This window comes from Juglans regia, chromosome 11 (assembly GCF_001411555.2).
Source record: "Juglans regia cultivar Chandler chromosome 11, Walnut 2.0, whole genome shotgun sequence".
In the NCBI taxonomy this organism is placed as follows: Eukaryota; Viridiplantae; Streptophyta; class Magnoliopsida; order Fagales; family Juglandaceae; genus Juglans; species Juglans regia.
Window position 1 is genome coordinate 36,526,951 of NC_049911.1, and position 11,826 is coordinate 36,538,776.

At 36.7% G+C, this 11,826-nt stretch overlaps 1 protein-coding gene across 6 annotated transcripts; it reads right to left on the minus strand.

Moving 5' to 3' along the window:
- Window positions 1-1,445: 1,445 nt before the first annotated feature.
- On the minus strand, window positions 1,446-11,750 carry LOC109005219 (probable protein phosphatase 2C 60). 6 transcript variants are annotated; one of them, XM_035695677.1, is made up of 11 exons: window positions 11,565-11,750; window positions 10,096-10,214; window positions 9,660-9,723; window positions 7,218-7,326; window positions 6,192-6,345; window positions 5,364-5,489; window positions 4,712-4,835; window positions 4,273-4,349; window positions 4,040-4,092; window positions 2,210-2,264; window positions 1,446-1,888 (listed from the first exon to the last, which is right to left on the minus strand). In XM_035695677.1, the coding sequence occupies exons 2-11, from the start codon at window positions 10,210-10,212 to the stop codon at window positions 1,682-1,684; spliced, it is 1,086 nt and encodes a 361-aa protein (XP_035551570.1). In that variant the 5' UTR covers window positions 10,213-10,214; window positions 11,565-11,750; the 3' UTR covers window positions 1,446-1,681. The 6 variants fall into 6 exon arrangements, with proteins under 6 accessions (XP_035551570.1, XP_035551569.1, XP_018839579.1 ...); XM_035695676.1 differs by lacking the exon at window positions 11,565-11,750 and adding an exon at window positions 11,141-11,405 and having other exon boundaries at window positions 10,096-10,218; XM_018984034.2 differs by lacking the exon at window positions 11,565-11,750 and adding an exon at window positions 11,159-11,395.
- Window positions 11,751-11,826: the final 76 nt, after the last annotated feature.

An 11,826-nucleotide genomic window follows, 5' to 3' on the forward strand; every position in this document is an offset into this window, starting at 1 on the left:
TATAGGAGGAATGAAAGCAATAGATGACCCGATGCCACTTTTTCATTGAGTTGTTCTATACATCCGCCTACATAGCATACCTTACGTGTAATATTTTTGATAATTAAAACGGAAACATTATTTATATCAGCCTGTAGCCACAGCACACTTAATGTACTGAGTTAAAAAAAAAAATATATCATGTGAGGTGCGTTGTGGCTACAAGCTGATGTATAGCCATTCTCGTTAAAACGTCCATTTTGGTGTTATTTTTCTCTGCCTACACAGCACACATACCTGCATAGGAAAAGAAGTAGTTGTAATCAAAATGAAATCTCTCCCTTTGAAACAGCTTCAACTTCTCTCATTTCCCTCAAAATCCATCATCTCCCATGTATTCCAACCTTTCGTTGCACCACTTTCTACTATTACTGTTACTTCTTCTAGTGAAGCTGCTTCTTCCATCGCAACTTTAACCCAAGAGGAGCTCACGAAGATCAACATCCTCCTTCCACGCGCCTCTGCCTCTCAAACCACCTCCCCACAACAATTCACCTCACCACCACTGCCCTCCTCACAAACCCACCTCCAAAATCTCTCTTTTCTATTCTCGTTGATTCCCTCACTTACCGAGCCGCACATGATCCTTCCTAGTTGATGGACACAAAAAACATACTCAAACATTCGTGCAAAAGTTTAAAAAAAAAAAAGTAATGCTACATACAGTCGTGGAATGCGCAAATGCTATACAATCGCTTTGAAAAAGAGTAAGATCTACTATTAAAAAATTAATTTCTTTTCATGTGGATCTCGTATTTATTCACTTTTTTCAAAATGACTGCACGGCACTTGCACACTCACGATTGCAAGTATCATTTTTAAAAAAAAAATTAAATCACAAAAAAACTGCAAATCTGGAATCAATTATGGTTTCTCTTTGATGTTAACTTGACTTCACAGATCTAGAGTATGAATGCGAGAGAGAGAGAGAATAGAGCTCAATGAGAAGGAAGAGACGACTTACGTGGGACAAGTTCTGGGGAAGATCGCGAGGTAAGAGATGAGTTCAGAGGGGAAGGAAGAGAGTGACGTCGTACACCAGATCTGAGGGAAGATACAACTTCAAGCGTGAATTTCGAGAGAAGGAAAAATTTTAGCGTGATTATGAGTTCTGGCATAACAGAAAATTTTCAAGGGGAGGGAAGAGAGAGACAAAACTGGAGACGGGAGAGATCGAGTTTTTCGTGTTGAACCGTAACTTGGACTTAAATCGGATTCAGACAAGTCAGGTGTGCTGTGTAGCTTAAAGGAACCGGCAGCTAAGTAGCTATTCTTTTTCATTTATCCCAAGCAGTCCAGTGCGTAAGATGGGGGAGAAGGAAAGCGGAGGTGCATAATTGGTAGGCAAACAGACGGTTGGAATGCGCTCGTAACTCCCACGAAACACTTTGCAGCCAACATGCGGGTTGTTATGAAACTGTGCATTTTTTATTCAAGTATGTGGCATCAACAAATTCTCAAACTTAAACAAGCACATCGACTACACCCATTTTTCTTAATAATTGATCCGAATATCTTCTAACAAAGCCATCTACAGTTAAATATCTGAGAGCCCATAATTTCAAGAAAATAGGGATTCTCACGTTTTCTTCTGGTGAAAGTTATCCAGTATAGGATCTGATTTGTGGCTACACTGCAGCAACTACTTTGATTTGCCCTCCCCAATTTCTGATTCAGGATCAGCTAGTTTGGATGGTGAGGATTGGTCATTAGCCGATGCTGTGGGCAGAATGGGTTTCTTGAATTGCACCAAGATCATGGTCATGTTGTCGCATCCCTCGCCTCCGGCTGTTGATGGTGCCAAACACCTATCGAGCACTCTCTCACACACCAGAGAGAGCTTGCTTTCCTGCATGATTTACAATGTTTATAGTCGAACAGGACGCAGTCCTTTTTAAGACATACAGCTCCAGATCAAACAATATGCATGACAGCCAAATATATAGTATCCCCTACTATCTATCGAATTGCATTTTCATTCAGGTACCACACAAATTAACCCCATCAAAGTTCTCCCAAAGCAAGATCCTGGTAGAGGTGATTTGTCTGGATTTTGGATAAAAAAAGATATAAAGCAAGCAATGTGTATTCTAGAAATAGTAAAAATACTAACAATAAAACCAGAGTAACAAATTACTAAAATGACAGGGCTAGAGACCCATGCACTCACCAAGGTTAGTTGTTCACGAACAAAATCAACCAGTTGCTGGCTTGACATGCAATCCCTGAAAGCAATTAACAGAGACAGTAATCCCCATATAAAGATTCAAAATCACATGCCATGGAGTTATAAGGGTAATAATAGTTCATTACATAATGAAACTCACTAGCAGGACAAATATATCAATAATACTAGTTTGTAGGAATAAACAAAACTATAGTATTTCTTATATTGATCAAAGGCTTTCTATTGGGTGTCCTTGCGTGACAAACAGTACAAAAGAAGGCTCAATAGGAATCTGTCACCCAAAGTCACATCAAACTTCCCCTGCGCAAAATGATGTGCCATTCAACATCTCCATACTTCCATTTTAATCAGAACAGCCTACCTTGCTCTCTAGTTTCCACAAAGAAAGAGAAACAATTCTCACATTAGTTGAGAAGACACTACTTTTACCTAGCTTTAAACCTTTACCAGGGGAGACAACATGAAAGAAAGAAAAAACGAAGGTTACTGCAGTAAAACATGTCTTTTTTACTCAATATGACCATTTAGAAAAGAATACACTAAATTGTAGCGAGAAGGGATTTCATTAGATTTGGGGTGGCTTTGGTGAAGAAATGCCTATGTACTTCTACCTCAGATGTTCCCTGATGCAGCTTGGCTTTGCAACCATTATTTGCATCTTCTATCCAAGTAGACCACGGGTACAATTTGTAGAAGTTTGAAGGTACAGGTACATTTTGTCGAGTTTGAAGGTTAAGTACAATTTAATTCTACAATCAAGTTTCTTAAAGATCCCCTTCATCAGTGCAATTCCATGATTGGTTTGGCAGAACATAATTTGACAGTTGAACATCTCCGATAGAAAGGACTCACGAGTAACGAGTAGAAAAACCTCATATACATTGAAATCATCTGTTGCTGCACAAACCAACTACATAGTTATTAACTTATTAGAGTCTAGCACAATTTTTGATTGCTTGAATGCTATAAGTCCACATTAGGAATATTCCTCATACCTCCATGTTATATTCTCTGAAATAGTAATATGTTGAAATTAAGAGCATGATCGAACATATGTTGGGATATTAATACCAATTGTTATAGCCTGGTCAGTTAAAAACAACTTGAGATTTCCCAACAGCAGTTGATTACAAAATTTATTGAAATGGATCTGATGCACATAGATCCACAGTTATCTACATTTGTAACAGCCAACGTAAAGCTTACTTCCGATCTTAACATCTAGTAAGGGCTAACCAATTAAGATGCAAAATCTTATAATTAGGCATTCTCTTTTCTATACTTCTTGTGTACTCAAGAAAGTTAGGTAACAGCCCTATCGGATCATTTGAAGGAAGCTGAATGAGAGCCCCAGCAGAAACATCAATCTTTATTTGACATTTTGTGTTGGTCAGGCTAGCTATGCATGTCTTGTCACTCAGGGTAATAACTTTTTGTTATATATAAGTAAGAAATGAAAACCTGATCAAACAAGTTTGCATACAATTCTTGCAATCAAACAACATTTTGATTGCAAGATTTTTGTGGAAATATGCAATCTCGTTCAATAAAAGGATTGTATGATGCACCTTGCACTTGCAATCAAACAAGTGTATGAAAACCACAGCCGCAATGAAATCTAGCATACCAAAACCACAATTGAAATGACATACACCTCATTAAAAGACACTCCATTTCTTTAAACAAGATGAGCTTAAATTCATTATATTAGCTTTCAGGTTTAAATGGTTTGGAAGTATGAAAGCACTCTTGGCTTGGTAAGTCTTATTCCATAATAAGCTAAAGCGTAAAGGAAAAGAAAAGGATGCTTACCAGATGCCATCACATGCTAACACGATAAAATCATCATCATCCCAAAGCTCAACCTTGGGAGAACAAGTAATTGTTTATCAATGTTTAGGAAAATTCAATCTTGACAGAGAAACAGCTGTTAAAGTATTTATACAAAATGTTTGGAGACTGTAAATTTTAGAACCCAAGATTTTATCACATGAGCACATAATATAAATACCAATTTTTTCAAATTACCACAAGAATATACATACGGCGTTTATATCTGGATTAGCAGTTACAATTTGCTTTTCAGCAGGCAAAAACTTATTTTGCTTGAATTCCATGTCACCTGCAGTAAATGGAAACTAATCAAATTCTGGAAAATACACAAAAAAGGTTTCCCTCTACCCTAACAAACGTGTAATGTTTACCGATATATATACACACATATTCAATTCACAAAAGCAATAGCTCTGGGCCTGTAGTAAAAGAATCCAATTGCCTACATAGATGAAGCTCCAGAGATCATGTCCACAAGTTTCGTGTTTTCAATTGAGCTAAAATAATAAAAAGACGAAGCACAAACCAGCAGCTCAATAACTTGGGAGTAAAAAGGAAAAAATATTTTTTTTTTATAAGTTTTTTTTTTTTTAAATGATTAGAATTTCAAAATCTGGTTTTTAGAGGTTCACATGCATGTAGCCAAGATACCTATAGCTCGAGCAAGATTTAAACTGCCATTGACTCGTCCTGCATGTATAAAACCACCAGCCTTTAAAATCCTTTCCTTCTCAACCTCAAGATCAGGTTTGTGATCCCTAGACAAATTGTATGCCTGTAAAAGAAAGCCCAGTAAAAGGGAGAGAGAGAGAGAGAGGCCAAAAAAACAGCCAATAAAGTAAAATCTAAACCGGATTTTTTATTGGGATCTGCTCCAGTATTAGCTTATGTACTGTGTCCATAATTTTGAATTAATTTGGGCAAACATCAAACTTAGTCTCAGCATGCCTGTAGAGTGAGTCCCAGAGGACTGTTATGTTTCCAAATCTAAGAAACACGTTGTTCTATGGACTTTTCTATGGATCTTTAAGCCCCATTAGGGATCCAATCTTGTGCTTCAAGTGATATTTTTGTGCAACCGGGGGAGAACCCATCAATTGAATGGAGAATAGATGGGCTCCATAAAATGGGGAATTGATTTATGATTACTCCTACCCACGAGAGAATAAAGCTAAAGTGTTTTACCCATTACCACACAAAGTGGACAGCATCTTTAACAGCTGAAGGCTCTCAAAATAAAATAATAATACTTTTCAACATCAGCAATATATATACTAAAGAACTCCAGTAATTTAAAAGTTACCTGACCCTTTCTAGATATCACACAACGAGAATCGCCAGCATTTGCAACAACAAGTTGGTTGTTTCTGATAATTGCAACACAGGCCGTGCTCCCAGAAGTTGGTCCAGAAAAATCAGAATGAGGCCCCTGGCAACAATAAGTTCCCTCTTTAAAACTCGTTTCCTAAAGACTCAGAAAACAAGATTGCAGTTTATGATTGTGATGATTGCTCCAGAGAATTACCATTCACGAAACACACGCATGTGCGAACTTTGGAGGCTCAAAGGTGTATTTGAAACTCATATAATGGTCAAAGTTAAAGTGTACTCAGTACTGTCGTTTATTTATTTATGGAAAACTGCTGTCACTTTTATGAACCAGCATTGTTGACGTCACTTACCTTTCATACCTAGGTGTGATGGATTCTGTATGTGTTTGTTCATAATGCACGCATGCACTCAGGAAATAAAATTTTATGTGATGTCACTTAAATTATGACATCAATCCATTATCAAGTCTAAAAGAAACATCAAAGTCTCCAAAGTTTCTATTGACTGATTTCACTTTAAGGTTGGCCTGTCTTATGCAGTGATCCAAGTAGAAAACTGGTATACCATGCCTAACATTTTTTTTCCTCAACCTTGGAGAGGTTCCCCGACATAAAAAAATAAAAAAAACAGTTTTTTCCTCAACCGTACACTAGTTCCACATACCGAGTGACCCAAGCATTGACTAAACAAAATAGCAATATCAGATCAAGCAGATCAGTGTTGACAGTATATAAGGAGAATAACTTTTTTTTGATAAGTAGTATATAAGGAGAATAACTTTATCTTGTTTTCACCCTACCTCCTCAAAAGCCCAATCATCAACTTGTTCATTGCTATCACTGCTCCTTGGAGACCAAATCAACCCTTCTATCATGCCAGTAAACTTGTTTATTTTATCACCCAAAACAGCTAATTCTCTCCAGCCCCTTTGTCCGCGCATCATTTCATCCATTCTGCAAAACCAAAGCATCAACAGTTGGAACCACAAAGAGACTGTACGTGTAAACTTAGGGGATGCTTGAGGAATGAGATGAGATGAAAAATCTATGAATAGTAATGAAATGGTTTGTGAATAGTAGTGAAAAGGTTTGAGTCATGATATTTTATGGGATTTTGGGAAAGGAGAGAGAAAAGTTGAATAAAAATATTATAAAGTTAAAATATTGTTATAATATAATTTTTTAATATAATTTTTGTTTTGGGAGTTGAAAAAGTTGAATTGTTTTTTGTGTTTTGTTTGGAAACTTGGAAAAATTGCAATGATTAGGTAATATGATTAGATGAAAAAGTTAAAGATGTAAAATTAAAAAATGTTTGTGTTTGAATGATATTTGAGAAGGAAACGAAATGATATGAGATAAGATGAGATGAAACCATCCCATCTTCCAAACAAACCCTTAGCATGGTTGACAACAGAAACATAAACGCACAAACCAGTTGAAAGCCACTCGTAAATAAGCAAATAATGGGATATATAACATCCTATCCCTCAAGCCAGGAAGCATTAACTCCCCATCACAAAAGCAACACAATATTATAACCACTGCCTTCATGCACGAATATGCATGCAATAACACATACTACCATATACACACAAGTGTGCGTGCAGGCAAGAATAGATATAGCAGGTATCCATACATACATAACCTTTTTGCTAAAAAAAACGATGCCACTAAAAGTTTTTGGTAAGTTTATTACTAAGCAGAACAGCAGCTTTTGAAAGAGCATCCAGCACCAATATAGATCCTTATTATAAATGTGACCACGGCAATCACAAGAAAGTGATGAGAAAAAACTGGATTCTCCAGAAATAAAATTGTGTAACCTGAAAAAGGCTTTCTTAACCGAGGTTCCTATATCTCCAGCAGCATATGCATCACTCTTGAGCACCTGTTGGTGAAGATACTTAGCACAGAACTTTGCAACCACCTTGCCTGCAAAGCTATTGGGTTTACATTAGTATAATTATCTTAGTTGTAACAAAAAGATAAGGTACGTATTTAATTAAGAACAGAAGGGGGTTCAGCCTTTGTGCTGGGTATCTATCTAACATATAATACACAATTTCAATTTCATCTGGGAAAAAAGCATCTAGTATATATGAGCTATTTCCATAAACGTCGAATTAAGACTATTTTGTGTAAGCCCCCACAACAAAATGCTAATCAAGAAACCGTTCCCTCATCTGCACAGAGATCAGGAACACTAAGTTGGAGCAGAGGAGAGGCAAATTATAAACAGGGTTTAAAATCCATTTCTTTTATCTTAATCATACGCAGACTACAGGCAAAAAAACACCAGAGAATCTAATCTTTAAATGAAGCAGGTAAATGAGTCTACTTCTAATGACAATCAATTTTGAGCAGAATGACAGACAACCTTCATCCTTCTAAGATGCACAATAATTTTCCAGCATGCTTAAAGACTCATGTCATGTGGTATAATCAATCCCTGCTGACCAAAGCATTGGAATAAGACTTGCTACTTAGAACCACACAAAAACTTTTTGTTTTTGCATATGGAATATAAATAATTTATAGGCATACTAGTAGGATTAGGTCCTAGGCATTGCCGACACCTCCCAAACGGTTTGTGAAAGGCTAATCAAACATAAAGTACATACTAGAAGAATCTATAGACAAATGAACTGCCAATTTCACATAGGGGTGAAAACCGACGTCGTCGGCGCGATTTTTGGGCCGATGTCTGAAAAAATGGGGGAGGCACCAACCGTAACCGGTCGATGGGGAGGAGGAAACTGATTGAGGCGATTCTCGGTCGGCGTCAGTTCTCTGGCGGTTCTACTGAGAGAATAATGAGAGAGAGTTGCAGAGATCGGATTCAAGAAGAAGAGATTGGCGAAGAAGAAGACTCATCTTACTTTCAAGTGTAACGGTGTCGTTTCAGACTTTTTTTTTTTTCTTACTTTCTTAATAAAACAACGCCGTTTGGTTTAATGCCAAACGGCATCGTTTCCATTATCAGTTGTAATACTTATTAACTAAAACTTTGTCGTTTCACTTAAACTTAAGTGGAATGACGTCGTTTCGATAAGGGTATATTAAAAAAAAAAAGTTTTATTATATCGGTCGGTTCAACGGTCCGGTCCAACTTCAAATCGGGACTGAACCACTGATTGTCGGTTTCTTCAAATTTCCACCGCATGCCGACCGGTTCTCCACCGGTTCCGGCCTGTTCCTGACGCGGCCGGTCGGTGGTGTCGGTTTCTGTACAGCCCTAATTTCACATACACCTCTTGTCCTTTTGTGATACCCCATTCTAATAAGTGATAAGGGTAGGTAGTGTATGAGATCTCACCTTATTTGGGAATGAGAAGTTCTTACTCTTTATAATATTCAAAAAGGGCTCTAATTGTATAATTGATTAGTCTTTTTGAAGTATAAGTGATGTGGTTTAGGCCTTTCGTTGGAGCATTACAAATGATATCAGAGCCTATCCCAACGAAAAATATGGGACTTGAGCTGTGCCATCTACAACAGAGATTGTGATACCATTTGTAAGTGGGGGAGATTGTGATACCCCATCCTGATAAGTAATAAGGGTAGGTAGTGTATGAGACCCCACATTACTTAGGAATGAGAAGTTCTTGCTCTTTATAATGTTCCAATGAGACTCTAATTATATCATTGACTAGTCCTTTTGAAGTATATGCCATGTGGTTTGGGCCTTCCATTTGAGTATTACACCTTTGCTAGGAGCTAATACGTGAACACATGCAAATTTCATGGGAAGTTCATAACTAGAGAAAACAAATCAAGTTCAGAGATGATTTCTAAGACTTTGAAATGGACATTCGCAAGTAAAGTTTTTTAATGAATACACAGAATGGAACCAATTGAGCAAACATTATTAGATCGGTAGAAACTTGGAAATATTGATTATATATATATATTTTACGAAAAGATAACAACCAAGCGGCATGCTTAATGCATACAGAAGTTTAATCTTTTTTTTTTTTTTTGGATAAGTAAAGTTTAATTCAACTATACGCAAGCACACTGTAGACCTCAGAAAAAGTAACTAAGTAGAAGCAGATTGGATCTGACAGAACCCCCCTTCGCATAATTTTGTAACATAAGCAATCACCCCTTGGGTTTATCTATCAAGTTATATGATTCCAAACGACAGGATGAGCAATGACTGGAAAGCTACAGAAAGATAAATCAACAATGATGCCAAACGAAGAAATCCCTATTACATGAGTCAAAATATATAGATGCAAATATCTGAACCTGACAATTCTTACCTCCGTGACCATCAAAAACACCAAAGAACGAAGTAGACGGATCAAGATCAGGATTTGCAGTATGCTGACAAAAGCAATAAAAATATCAATGAACAGCATATTAATGATTTTATAAAAAAAATATAATCTAGGTTAAACAGATATAATCAGATAAGTCCAGACAATGCTAAATCAAGGGAGACCAATAAATAATTATTTGTGATGTTCTGCATTCCTAAAGAAGCAACTCCATATACCAAAGATATTGTTATAAGAAAACATTATACCGCTATTAAAAGAGAAAACACTTTAAACTATACTGATGTCTGTTGAAAGTGCGCATAATCAAAGAAAACTATCCATGTTGTATGCTCTTTTTGGATAAGTATATATATGTTGTATGTACCAGATAAACTGTAGTAAGTGAGGCACAAAAAAAGTTTCATTAATTACTCACAGCATCCTCCATGGTTGCACGCCAGCCTTGCATGGATGATAAACCAAATCTAAGCCGATCATTCTCCCCATCTTCAGAGAACTTTTCGGTTTTGGGAGTGCTGAGATATACACCCATATCTGTCTTAAACCATACAAAACCCAATTAAAAACCTTTGCATTTGCTTGTGTGTTAAGTTTATTAACAAAATCTTAATAAAAAATGTGTCATGTCAACCCACAAAATATACCATGTAAGAGCACAAGTCCCTACCACAAATCAGCAACATTTTTTTTTTTTTTTTTGATAAGTTACCACAAATCAGCAACATTAATGTCTCTGACTACAAAATGAGCGTAAATGGTAATATTATGTTCGGTAGCGGGGGGAAATGCATGGGAACAGATAAAAGCGGAAAAAAGTACTACAAATTCTGAATCAGCCAACAGAACCACTTGTCACTTTTTGGAAATGGTAAAACAGATGAAACATAAGATTCAACTTCTTTCGTAGTTCTTTACTACTTTTCCCCTGTTACCTTAGCAAGCAAACCGAGAACTACGTCATCCCTACATCGAATACAAACTGCAGGATTAATAGGATGAGATCACACCCACATCATTAAACCCAATCCAGCATCGAACTGTGTCCAAAACACGTTATTTGAAACAAGTCAAACAACTAATTGGCTTTCATTGGAAACAGAAAAATTGGATCAGAGCTCGGAGGAACCTCACATATCATTTCAGAACCCAATTATTGATTGTATACAAAAAAAAAAAAAAAAACCACGTTATTTGAAACAACCATTTGGCTTTCATTATTAAAAAAAATTATCAGAGTTTGGAAGGACCTCGCATATCATTTCAGAATCTAATTATTGATTGTAACCATAAAATGACAAAAAAATGAAAGAGAAGAAAACCAACTCAAGATTTACAAAGATATATGCAAGGTGCAGAAGCTGATTTCAAATTTGGATCACTCAACGATAACACTACATCATAATAATTGCAGAGAAAATTGACTAAAATGGAGCAAAAATTAGCTAAAATGGCGTCCGTACAGAGTTGGAGAAGAGGACCTATGAAGGAGGCTTCTTTTGAAGAGTTCAGAACGACCCACAGAAACTTTCGGTGAATCTAAGGAAAAAAGCTTGGCGAGAGAATCAATGAACGGAATTTCCACTGTTCAAAAGAGAGACTCAGATATGAACAGCGATAAGGAAGAGAGAAGACTTTTTAGAGGACTCGATGGTTATCTTATGAAGTTTAGGGAATTCTTGTGACTGTTGGTGGACTACGCCAAAATTTTCAATCGTCTATCACTCTCTCTCTCCACCTGTCCTTTATCATCCTCTCTCTCGCACACATTATATCCAATTAATTTATTGGGTCGAGTGCATTTTTTAACGCCATAGTCACAGAGATATCTTTAATATCCTCCTAAACTATATTATTTACAATAAACAACCCAATTTACAATGTTACCTGCTCATTCACTCCATTCGTGAACACACTAGTAAAACACGTGTTTGACTTGTGAACGTAACTAAGAACGCATTTATTCTCTGCTCAGGCGCTCAATACCCTCAAACGTCTTGAGCTGTCAAATGCACTCCATCTTTATCGGGCAATCCATCAAACACTAGGCGAGCATAGACGTGGCTCTTGCAAATGTTCAGATCTCTTGTTTTTGTATTTTCTTTTACCACATGGAACAACAAGTTCTGATACACAAATAAAGGCATTA